Genomic DNA, 12910 nt, shown 5'->3' with positions numbered 1-12910 from the left:
ACTCATGCCAGGCCAGTAGTTGGCAATGTCACTTTGTAAAGCGCATGTGCATGATGTCACCGTTTTCACAAATTTGCGTTTTTGTAGTTTGCACGGAGACGATAACAGTATCGTTATTGTAACTTGCACATCGAAACCCGTTTTCAAAAGTTTGCGTTAATAGGCCCCCAAAATGGCCCACAATGTTGTTGTGTAAATAAATGGCCAAAATGCATAAAAAAGTTTTCCGTTTTAAGTTGAAAAATGGGTTGTGTAAATGGGCCCTACATTTTTACCAAAAATTACAAAGAAACTAAGAAAAACTGTTTTTCTTGTAAAAATGATCTTCATTTGAAACTTTGAAATGTCAGGCATAAGGTGAAATAGAACAAATAAAAGGTCTAAAAAAGAAGAAAAAAGAAACAAACAAAAGAAGGAAAGCCCCAAGCATTCCTGGTTGTCCAACTGCGTTCCCAGATAAGCCAAAAAAACTTCAATAAAGCGGGGTATTTTTTGTTATTATTTTGCGGCACTGACCAACAAGTCAAACTTTGGTGTGAATGTGCGTGAAATTGACATCAGAAAAATGTGACTGCCCCTCCTCCCCAAAATCTCATATGGGGTTCGTATTTTAAATGCCCTGCTTCAGAGAGTTTGTTGAATATTTTTCTTTCAGAAAGAGTCATGGTAGCTTTTCTACACTGTCTGACAGCTCAGAATAGAGAATTACTGCTCCAACTCACATATTTCAGGGGGAACCAAAAGAACCAGAGGTGCAGTGAGAATACAAGGCAATTTCTCAAGGACAGTAAAACAGACACATTGGCAAAAGCCCAAACGCATAGGACTCATATTTCCTATAGTAAGGGCTATATGAGCAGAAGAACACGATTGGTCGGTTTTCTTATGCTGGTGCATGAGCGTGGATTTGAAACGAGAAGGTCCTTGGTAATTGCAGTTTTTTCTGCAGCATTGTGGGCCTATGGGAATTGAGAAATCACTTCTGCTGAGAGCAGCACCCAGTCGCCTGGCTCCAAGAGGCAATAACTGGACCTTTTCAACCGTTCTGTGAAATGATGTATTCTCACGGTGACTTCAAATCATCCTGTCACGCTAGGCATAAGGACAGAGTTTAATAGGGCATCTCATATTTCTCCTAACTCAAAAGGGCCTGAACTTTCGGTTTTCTTCATTTCATACCATACTGATATAGAAAATCCATGCCAATTACAAAGACTATGCAGCTTGTAATTTTCTGGAGTGATAAAATCTATGTGCTGTAATTTCATTGGCTGATTCCTGCATGCCAGACAGTTTTCCAATAGCTTAAAATTGAGTTTTGTGGCTTTTAGTTCATGTCGGGTAGCATTGAGGCTATATGCAATTGTGTACTTGACAAAATGAACTTTTAGAAGATATACAAAATCATTCAAAAGTAAGTTTTATTAAAACTAAATGAATACTTTTATTCAGCAGGGATGCATGAAATTGATCAAAAGTGAAAGTCAAGACATTTATAACGCTACAAAAGATTTCTATTTCAAATAGATGCCGTTCTTTTGAACTCCATTCATCAAAGATTCCTGAAAAAAGGGCATCACAGTTTCCACAAAAATATTAAAGGCCCAATGAAGTGCCTTGAAATCATGCGTAGCATTATTCAACGTAATTAACGTTAACGTATTTTCCACTGAAACAGGAAGACATATCGAATAGCCCCTCCCCTTAAAAAAAAAAAAAAGCCAAAAACGTTTAGTTTACAGCTCGGCCAGAGCCGCTGAACTCGGTAAAGCCGCAGTTTCCTCCTAATCTCTAACCATTTCTCCTCCTAATCTCCACCATATCGCTTTAAAATATAGCATTCTGTGCAGAATTGCAATGAGTCTGATACGTTTTGTGGTCTGCGCCAACTCGCGCATGATCCGCTCTGTGCTAGTCTTCATTCACACCAAATGATGTTCCCTATCCCCATATGAGAATGGCACATTCACATAGTGACTTCAATTTTGATTTCATTGTGAATTTAAGTAGCGCAACTGTTTTCAACATTGATAATAATAAGAAATGCTTCTTGAGCACCAAATCATCATCATATTAGAATTTCTGAAGGATCATGTGAGTAATGATGTTGAATATTCAGCTTTGCCATCACAGGAACATATTATATTTTAAATTAAAATATATAAAAATAGAAAAGTTTATTTAAACATTTCACAATATTACAGTTTTTACTGTATTTTTGAACAAATAAATGCAGCCTTGTGAGCACAAAAGTCTTGTTTCAAAAACATTGACAAATTTTACCAACCCCAAACTTGTGAAATTGACAGTCTTTCTCTTCTGTCAACAATATTGATGACTCACTCTGCATCCTGTCAAATACAATTATTTTCCCCAAACAAATGCTCAGACTGTTCCTCCGACTAATACCACTTGACTTCGACTGGCAATACAAGTAATTAATACTAACTAGCAGCAATAAATGGTTCACGGCTGTGACGTAAACTAACAACTATCAGCTTAAAAAACAGTGATGAACCCTTTTAAACAAAGGAAAGCAAACTTTGCCTGTCATGATGCCTTTAAATTTCTTTTAATTTTTCTACAATTTTTGATGTTTTTAACAGTGTATTATTCTCCCAGAAGTCTAGTAAAATACATTGCAACATGAACGCACAAAACAGATCCGGGAAGTGCAAATTCAAATCCATGTCCCAACTCTTTCTTATGTACTGATACACTGTCAAGAACACAGACTTAGTCAGGGGACGTGACACAACCTTGATAAAATTGTATAATTCAGCTCTTTCAGCTGTAACACGCATGCCAATCTGGTCCCAGTCCTATCCAACATGAACAAAAAATACAAGAAGCAAGCTCATATTCAGTTCAATCTTTCACATAAAAAAAACCCAGAGAGAGAGAAACCTACTCCACAACAGACTCTGACACTACTGTAATATTTATCACAAACGAGAAAGTGTGATCACACTAAACCTGTGACTGACATCCAGACTCTCGCAGTGATTTCTTTTGCGTGATTTTGGGCTGTGCTGGTGTTACAAATGATGCTGTTGGAGTCTCTATTGGACATTTAATCTCCAAGCTCTCCTCCATCAGAGCCCTTTTGGACAGACAACACTGCCTGTATACGGCCTTGTGTGTTTCTCTGATGTAAGATGATTGATCACAGACACATGATTGTCTGTGGACATACTGTTTACCTCAGCTATGGATATGCATCATACAGCATAGTTGTGCTGTAAGCTGGTAAAAACATGAATTTCTATGGTTTTTCCATGGAAACTAAGCTGCAAACATGGGTAATTCATAAGGTGTCACAGTTATGATGTCTCTACATTAGCATATGACCACCCATTCAACATATAAATTAAATATTAAGGCTCAGTATTCAGCAACATGGTAGGAGCATTGTTACCTACTGCAGATGTTAAAATATAAGGAAGATATGCTTTCCCAACGGAAAGCAAAAGTTTGGGGTCGATAGATTTTTCAATGTATTCAAAAGTATTTTATTCTCACCAAGGCTACATTTATTATAGTAAAAACAGTAATATTGTGCCATATTATTACAATTTAATATTTTCTATTTTAATAGATTTTAAAATGTAATTTATTTATTTTATGGCAAAGCTTTTATCAGCAGCCTTTACTCCAGCCTTCAGTGTCACATGATCCTCAAATCATGAATGAAATGTAATTTGCTTATGTTGCTTTGTGCACATTCTTGTACTCAAAAACATTGGCCGCAAAACACAAATTTGCTGAAATATCTATTATATTATGAAAACTTATCATATTCTGAATCTGAATCTTAATGTATTATGGACAGAAAAAAACAAACAGTAGATATCTTATTCATGGATGAGTGTAAAAGTCAATCATCAGCAGTTTTCATTGGGCAGAATACAGACTTTGAGGCTGACAGGCAAGATTCAAATGAATGTGCATTTTAACACCATATCCACTATGCATGAGGATTTATCATAGCACAAACTCATATTTTCAAGTATGCTGAGAGCATACATTAGCCACAATGATCTTTTTGTTTGATACCATATGTTTTGGACACAGAGGCAATTCATCTCAGAATTCAACAAATCTACTGACGTCTCACACATACTCTGTATCTCCACAAAATCTTTCTGGCATCAGCTCTTTGAAAAAGCAGCCAACATGATTAAAATGAAGTATCCATTTTTTTAGATTAAACTGGCCTGATTTGATAAAATCCAATAACAGGACTTTGAATTCTAAAGTAATACATTTTTAGTGGTGATGAGTTACATTGTGTTGCCATATGGGCATTTGAGGCATCACACCACATTAGCAGTTTGTGCATGTGCATTATATTTATAAATCTCACGGCAAAGAAATTCATCTTGACTTTATTAGACTCTTTAAAAGAGCAAATAAGTATGGAACTCAGCAAATCATGAACCAGATTCCTTCAGGCATAAACTGATGAGGTGAGACTCAAAGATAGGATTTTTAGGCTACACATATTATTAATATTTATTTAATTAAAAAATATGTTCCTTGTGTTTTGAATTCAAGATGTTATTCTCATTGACAATTATGTTAAAGTTATCAATTCCTCTTAAACAAGCTGAATATGGTACCAAAGTGATGTTTCAAATGCAGAACATGAGTGAAATTTTGGTGGAGCAGGATAAAAGGCACTAAAGTGACATTTCCTTATGAGAGTCAGTTACAGGAACTAACAAATCTGAATACAAACTTAAATTTAGACCCGACTTCCTGCATTAAGTGTTAGCCTTAAGGGAAAAAATAAATCTTCAGAGCCCTGTCTATATCATTATCTCTGTATGGCTCTGAGTCTCTTTAATTCTTAAATGCGAACAGAACCTAGATGCATTTGAAATAGGGGAAGACAGGATCACAAATCGCTGCATTACTGCTGGCAGTAAACATTCAGACGTAAAAGAGGATATCAACAAAGTGTTAAGGTTCCCACTAAAGCAAGACACCACATACACATAGGCTACATACATATTAGCACAAGCACCTTTTCATCCCAAGAAAATAGGAGGCCAGTGTAGGTTGATTTTGACGCATATTCCTGATTTCCTCCATTTTAACTGCTAATAGTCTATTTAAAATGGTGTGTTCACATAATTAACATAAATATGCTTGTAATGTAGCTCAATCGTAGAGCACTTTCAAAATAAAACTGGTTCACATTTTATAGCTGGAATTACATCACATACCTTTAATAACTTCCTTGGTTCAAGGAGAAACTGATCAATAAAACTTCACGACAGACAGTCCGAAGGTCCTATTTTAACGATCTGAAACGCAAGTATCAAACGCGAAACGCAAGTAACTTTGTGGGCGGATCTCGGGCGCTGTTGCTATTATACCGGCAGGATAAATTACTCTTGTGCCCGACGCAAATCTAAAATGGGTTGGTCTGAAGTAGCTACGCTACTCATAAGTGTGGTTTGGGCGTAACGTGAAGTAAACCAATCAGAGCGACACCTCACACTCCCATAAGCAGACGGGTTTGTTCCATGGCGGATTGCTATTATAACGGCGGATTTGCCAGGCGCACGCCAGGAGCGGTTCACAGCCGAGGAGACCGACGTTCTCGTCAGGGCAGTAAAAGACAGAGAAGTGACAATGTATGGGGATGGGAGAAACCCACCCAAATAAGCTTCGGTTAAACAGGCGTATAATAATTTGGGAAAATGTGTCTATATGCCTATCTTCATGGACACCACAAGGATTTCCCTCGTGTGGAATATTTTTCCTTGTAATTATGTATGGTTTGCAAAAATGTCAACTGCTGCGTCTGTGTAGATGAGATAAGCTAAGTGAATGCACGTTGTGCACACGCTACATTATGGCAAAGCATGCGCCCTTAAAATTGCATCTGAATAACGCGCCACTGACTTAAGATTAGGTTTTTCCTGGTCTGTGGCGGAATTGTTTTCTGTAACTGCAAAATAGCACCAGGGAACGTTTGCGCCGGAACACGCGCAAGTTCATTCCCTAATTTACCGACGTGCGTCTGTTGAGGGAAATGTCTGCTGTGCGTCAGGTGCAAAATAGGAATGATACATGCGTCGGTGTACAAAGTAAATTGCGCTGGATGCAAGATAGGGCCCTATGAGTTTAACTACCCCATCCTTTAAAAACTCCATACCCTGGATTTTGCCTAGGCTTTATGGGATTAGATCAGTTTTTTCCATCTTTTTTTGGTCACAAAAAAACATGTCCTCATTTGATTCCAAATAACAAGTTTCCCATAGGACATTGCATATCTCCATTACAGACATTCATGATCGGTGGGTGAGATGAATCATGCAACACAAACAGTCTAGGCTGATACCTTTGACTTTTAATTCAATGCACATGTTGGTAATGGCGGTATGTGCAAAACGATAAACTGCTTTCCTGCCAAATATATTATCAGTACAGTATGCCTCCACTTTCCCTGATTATCATACTCATGCAATGCAGAGATGCAAACTGTTGAGAGCTCCAAGTGTTTCTATCCGGTGAGAGCTGCTTATTTTGAGCAATGGCCAACTGGCATCCTGCAAGATAACTAATTCCTCTCCTTATCTAACTAATTGTGCAATGTTGCCTTTTGGTTGAAGTACTTTGTCACAATGATCTGCGCTAACCCTTCCAGCCTGAGATTTAACTCTTAACTATTTTCAGGGAATCCACTTGACTGAGAGGGTAAGCTTTACTAGCACTGTTTTAGGGTATCTTGTCTTGTCTTGGTCAAAAATAGCAAAACAAAAATAGCAGTTCACTAATCTTAAGTTGTATACTGACCGTGCCTAAACAATGAAAGCTAGACAAGACAAATCAAAACTAAACAATGAGAAATGATAACGGATTGAGTTATTCTATGCTATTCAAAAGGTTACATCTATCAATGTTATGCAAACAATTTGTTTTTTTACATTTGGCAAAAGAACAATCTGTCATTTCTTTAAACCTCTGGAACAAAACTGAAACCTTTATATGAGTGATGAATCTCATTAAAACATGTCTAGGTCATATTTCACTCCACAATCAAATAAAATAAATAATTTTACCTAAAGAAAATAAAGCCCGTTATTAAGATTGTTTGCATTCTGACATTATTTTCATGACATTTCTGTAATGTTTCCAGATGTTTTACTGTTGAGTTTATTTCAATCTGTTGACTATTACAGTCTAACCTCGCCATCTGAACTTATAAAATATCTGAAGTCAGTGATTTCGTCACGAGATATTTAGTAGGCACTGGGAACGTATTGAGTTACGTTGGTGCCTCGTTCAAAAGCCCAATTAAATATTTCAGTTCTAGTACAAGTCAAGATGAATTATGCAGACAAAACCTATAAACACCTTTTGGTTCAAAGTCACAAGCCATTTTCCAGTCAATGGTGTGTTTATAGCTAGCAATGTTTTTCACTAATTGAAGCTTGGAGCGTGCTAAACGACACAAGGGTGTTAGGTGGTGTGTGAGTGAATATGATGACTGAGCGAGGAGGATGTTCCCAGCGGGTGCAGTGTTTTACTTTGCGATCCAGACGGCCCCCCTGAGTTGAATATTTATGCTCCAGCTCACAATTCCTAGGACTAGTGAGAGTCCTTACCATTTACATGTCGAAATCAAACATGACAGTAAACAGTTTTCCTAAGCGCTGTGTGATACCAGAAATACTTTAATTGGTAACCTGCCATGTAATCTGTGAAAACAAGTCACCGTAGACATCTCGAGAGAGACCTGTTTGTTGTGTCTTGTTGTACCGCGGGGTGCAGGGCCCGGTGTATTCCCCGGTAATGTATTACCGTCATCTTTACACAGCTGTGATTGTCTATGGCAAGTTGCCAAGCACTCAGAATGAGAGTTTATGGTACCAGGTGAATGTCAATTATAAATCACATTAGCATTAATTATGCACTAAAACTCTTCAGCATAGCAGTTCAGCACTTTAAACACTGAATAAATGACAAGCAGTTGCTTGTTAACTCACCTTCTTCCATCCCAGAATGAGTTCTGAGGGTGTTGTCTGCCTCTTCCTCCTCCTCTCTGTAGTTAAACAGACTGTGGGACTGTTTGTTTGAAGGTGGGCTGGTTGGACTGAACTTAACTGGAGAGAACAACTGCCACTGATGTTTCCTCTCAAGCTCTGTGTTGTGCTCTCCCAAGGTTTGCACATGTTCTGCTCTTGGGTTTTGGTGCTCAAGCGGTTTTATGCGTTCATCACGACGTTGTTTGTGGTCTACAGAAGGTTCTCTGGGATCCACTGAAAGCCTTTCATGTTCTTCTTTAAGTTCTGCTTCTGATTTTCCATGTTCTGGTATAGTTTCAGTAGAGGTGGTCACACTTTGCTTAATGGGACCTGGACTGCTCAGGATATGTTCATTCTGATTACCAACAGCTGATTGAATGCCATCAAGGCTAGTAGTTTCATTCATTACAGCTGCTTTTTCCTTACTAGACTCTCTTGTGATAGTTTCATCATGTTTGGAGCCATCTGTTTCCACGTAATTGGGGAGAAGTGAATGAATTTGACTATCTGATACACCGACCCAAGTTGAAGTTGCGGTTTCCCAAAGCGGAGATGTAGTTTGCTCAATAGTCAACGGAGAGTCAGTTACCATCTCGCTGTATGTGGTGTCCTCCTGTGAGGTATATGTATCCCCAACAGTAGTTTCTACAGGAAATTCTAGCTGTTCATCATCTGTTAGGTCCTCTTGATTGGTGTTGTCTTTATAAAGACTAAAGCTCTGGATCTCTGTGGTATCTTTGTGAGTGGAGAATCCCACTCTGTTTGTAGTTTCCACAGGAAGGATGAATTGTTCCCGGTCTGTTTTATATTTCAGAGGGCTGAATAGCTCATTTTTTGGTTTGTCATTATGAAAACTGACTCTCATTCTGTCTGTACTGTCCTTATAGAAAGGAAACTGCGGCCTATCTGTTGTCGACTTGTGAATACCAAACATCTCTCTCAGCTCTTGCTTGGCTCCCCTTTGCACACTCTGGCGGGGGGTAAAATTATCTGAACGAGATACCGAGATGATGGATGACTCCGTAGGAGCTTCAAAATCACGCAGAGATGAAGCTAAGGAATCAGTCGGTGGATAATCATAGTCTTCTTCATCCTCCTCCTTCTCGTCTGCGTGTCTCATACGCAGCTTAAAAGGACGATTGCTATCACTGTGCAAGGGAATGTTTTTGGTAAAGGGACCTCTAGATCCTTGATGGTTTAAAATGTGTTGTATAGGGTCTCTGTAGTGTCTCTCTGGTGTGCTTTCCTCAGTTGTTGTGGTTAGCACGGGATTTGAAGCACGCCTCGGGTCACAGTTTGGAATCGGATAGCACATTAGGTTCCCACCTTCTTTCGGGCAGTGGCATACTTGGCAAGGGTCAATCTGGAATGTGTGTCCAGCTTCATACTTCTGCTCCAAGTGAATGCATCCAACTCGTTCGCACTGAATGCACCCGTCCGCCGGTTCCGACAGTTCTATGCAGTTAGCCGGAATCTCAGGGCATGGAATAAAATGGCAGCTGATCCGTCCACCTCCTTGCGGACAGGAGCATTCAGTACTCCCAAAGTCCACAAAGTACGACTCACCTTCTTTAACCTTGCCGTTTCTGAAGCCAGCGCTGATGCAGTCATAATACTGGTACCCCTCGCACATGCAGCCCGTTTGCACGCAGGTAGCGCAACATGCTCCGGTGTCCAAGACTTCTTCGATGCAGTTGTGCAATTCAGGGCAATCCACACCAGTGCAATCCCTTTGACAAAGGCCGCCGCTTATACTCAATAAAAACACCAAGTTCAAGAGGCCACGGGCCATTCTGACTTTGTACCTGGTGTGTCAACAGCTGATAAATGTCTCAGTCCAGTACACTCCAATATCTCCAGAGCTCTCCTCTTGTGAACTGTAAGCTGTCAGAGAAACCTTGAACAAAGAGAGAGAGAGAGATGTAAGTTAGAGAGCACTCTGAAAATTTCCTGTGGAGTTCTTCCAGCCAGTCAGTGAATTAAAGCCAACATCTGGCTTCACAGTTGAGCTCACCCTTATAAGACCATCCCACATTTTAAAATCACAGGGTTGTCCAAGCCTGATCTCATGATTTCCCCTTAATCATGAAGCACCAGCATTCAAGCTCATTACCATTATGGGGCCGCCACACGAATGGCGTATTCAGTGGCATTAGATTTTGTAATATTCCAGTTGATGGGATCTTAAAAGCTACACCACACCATATGATTTCTCTATTATTTTTGATTGCTTTTTCTGATTTGTTTGACATTTATGGGACAACTGTGATTTGCTTCAGTTAGTGCAGGTCTATAATGAAGGAAGTCATACTAAACTCTCATTTGCAAATGGCAAAGCCAACTAAAAGGACTCAATTTGAGGCATTCAGTGCAGACACAAAACCATTTTTGATGAGGTGTTTTGTGGGTTAAACATATAGAGGGGATTTAAAATAATTCAGCAAAGCTGTGTTTTTCTGTAGTAGCGATGACTACAGCAGACTACAACGGTACAAGACTTGTTTCTAGCATTGCAAGCCATTTGTATTGAATTGCTTTCTGTTAAGCGGCTGAGAAACACATTCTGTTTACTTTGGAAAACCCTTGGAGTCCCGAGGCCCTGAACGTTTAGATTTCATGGCAGATGAAAGTAACTGCTTTAATTGTTGCCAAAAAGCACAATTAACCTTAATATCTAAAAGTCTGGGCAAAACATTTGTCTCTGCAACATGCCAACATGACTTAAAACAACTGGTCTGGGTAATTATATAACCTGTGTGAAGCGTTAAAGAGACAGTTCATCCAAAAATTTATTCTGTCCTTATTTACTCAACTTCAGGTTGTTTTAAAATCTGTTTGACTTTCTTTCTTATGCAGACCACAAAAGGTGAAATCTTGAAGAATGCCAAAGAATGAGACTTTAAAAAAGATGGCAATGGCAATTTCAATGCAAAGCTCCAATTAAAGTGCCAAGTGTTGTGAAGGCATATGGTAGCTTTATGAAAGTAAAAGAGCAAAATTTGGTATCTGATAGCTGTTTATCGCATTTAGCAGAAGTAGACTAGCGAATCGATGTCTGATTCATGAATCTGTGATTTGAGTCTGATCTTTTTAAATCAATCCAATTCACAAAACCGATCTGACTGATTTGTTTACGAATCAGATTGATCCAGTTCTCAAGGTCATTTCACTGTTGCAATGCTGTGGTTAACAGCTTATTGGATGGAAAGATGAATGAATACCTACTTAAATTATGGTCTGTATTTAACCCAAATGGCACAGTTGGACTACTTTGAATCTTTACAGTGTATCTTTTAGTCTTCAAAACTTCTATGTTCTACTGGTGAAAAGAAAGTCAGGTTTGGAACAAGTTGTGGGTGAATAAATTATGACAGAATTTAAACAAAAGCTATTCATTTCGATTATACATGCACTTTAAACATTAAAGCGTCAATTTAAGCATATAAAATGGAATGGGGCAAATTAAATTGAATTAAAACTACAAATGAGACTGCATGTGACTCTTATAAAAATTACTATAACCACAGTTTCCGCCAAAACTCGATAAAAAGTGGTAACAATAGTCGTAACGTCATCAAATAATATAAATGACTTGACAGGAATATTTTGAATGTTTTAAAATCTTTCCATATTAAACTATTAACATTTTATTTAGTAACAATCACTATCTGGTAGCCTATTTCGGCAAAATCTGTGATTACCATGGTAAAATATGGTAAGAGCTGTCAGTAACAAATGCAGACACCTTAAGCCCGCGCTCAAGCACCAGAAGCAGTACGAGTTCTGTTTTCATTTGCAAAAAAAGGTAAAAACAATGTGCTGCCAATGTTGTCAAAAGTCTAACTTTACATACCTGCTATTGGAACATAAACTTGTTTTTGGTTATTATTCAGAGCATCGATTTATTTTATTTTATAATAATAGCCCACACGTGAGGGGCGCTCTTTTGTTGACGTTCCTAAATAAAAAGGGTTAAAAAATTACCTTGCGGGAATCATGTTGTTCCGTGCGTCCACAGGTTAGAAGTTACAGCCAACTACTTGCCTTTGACACAGTGCAGCTTAGTGTGCGTTGAGGTTTGTAAAGGGGAGGGACAAAGTTGGAGAACTCAGTGTGTACGGTGACTTTATGAAGCAGCCCATTCATACAATAAAACTTTAGCATAAGAACAATTCCCGGTGTTTGCAACAAGATGCTAGTATTTTGAAAACACCACAGTATTTAGCTTGAAAATTCATTAGTCAATTATATTATGCATAGGCTATCTTGAGAATTTAATTTTCCTCCTAGTCGATGCAAAAAGACAAGCAAGTGAATAAATAAAAACAAATGATAAAGTTAACAAAAAATAAATTCATTCATAATTATTTTTCATAAATAATCAAATTATTGGGAAAGTTTGACATTATATAATCTTGTCTTTTTTAAAATATTATTCATAAAATTTCATTTTATTTTATGTCCAAGTAAAGAGTAGGCACGTGCAATTTTAGTTTTACTCTTAAATACAGTAAATACAGGCTGCAGCTCAAGCTAATCTTAGATAAAAGACACACATTCAGCATGTCTGTAAAGCTCAGCTGGGTTTCCCAAACACTTGTGTGAAATTCCTTACAACAAACAAACCAAACTCAGTTCTTAACCACATATAGGAGTTGGTTTTGTTTACATTGTTAAATTGTGGCTTTTGCACTCAGGTTTTCCCTCTTCAAAGCCAAGCATGCTTTGGACTTCTGGAAATCAACACCATGACGAGCTTGTCAGACGTCTACGACGCTGTTTTAAAGGACCTTACGTGTACCTCTTAGGAGCAAGGGTCATCCTTGTTCAAACAAAGACATTGTGCTACATCGTTTGTGTCTTCCACC

At 38.4% G+C, this 12910-nt stretch overlaps 1 protein-coding gene across 2 annotated transcripts in view; it reads right to left on the bottom strand.

Moving 5' to 3' along the window:
• The window catches only part of fbln2 (fibulin 2), a 49089-nt gene extending 36968 nt beyond the window's left edge, over window positions 1-12121 (bottom strand). For both annotated transcript variants that reach the window (XM_081358112.1, XM_081358111.1), the window contains exons 1-2: window positions 12027-12121; window positions 8004-9939 (exon numbers count right to left, since the gene is read on the bottom strand). In XM_081358112.1, the coding sequence (XP_081214238.1) occupies window positions 8004-9834 (1831 nt within the window). In that variant the 5' untranslated portion in view covers window positions 9835-9939; window positions 12027-12121. The remainder of the gene's footprint in view (window positions 1-8003; window positions 9940-12026) is intronic.
• Window positions 12122-12910: the final 789 nt, after the last annotated feature.

This window comes from Scardinius erythrophthalmus, assembly GCF_964197995.2.
Source record: "Scardinius erythrophthalmus genome assembly, chromosome: 25".
In the NCBI taxonomy this organism is placed as follows: Eukaryota; Metazoa; Chordata; class Actinopteri; order Cypriniformes; family Leuciscidae; genus Scardinius; species Scardinius erythrophthalmus.
The sequence above is the reverse complement of the archived record's forward strand: the minus strand, read 5'-3'. Positions and strand labels throughout refer to the sequence as shown.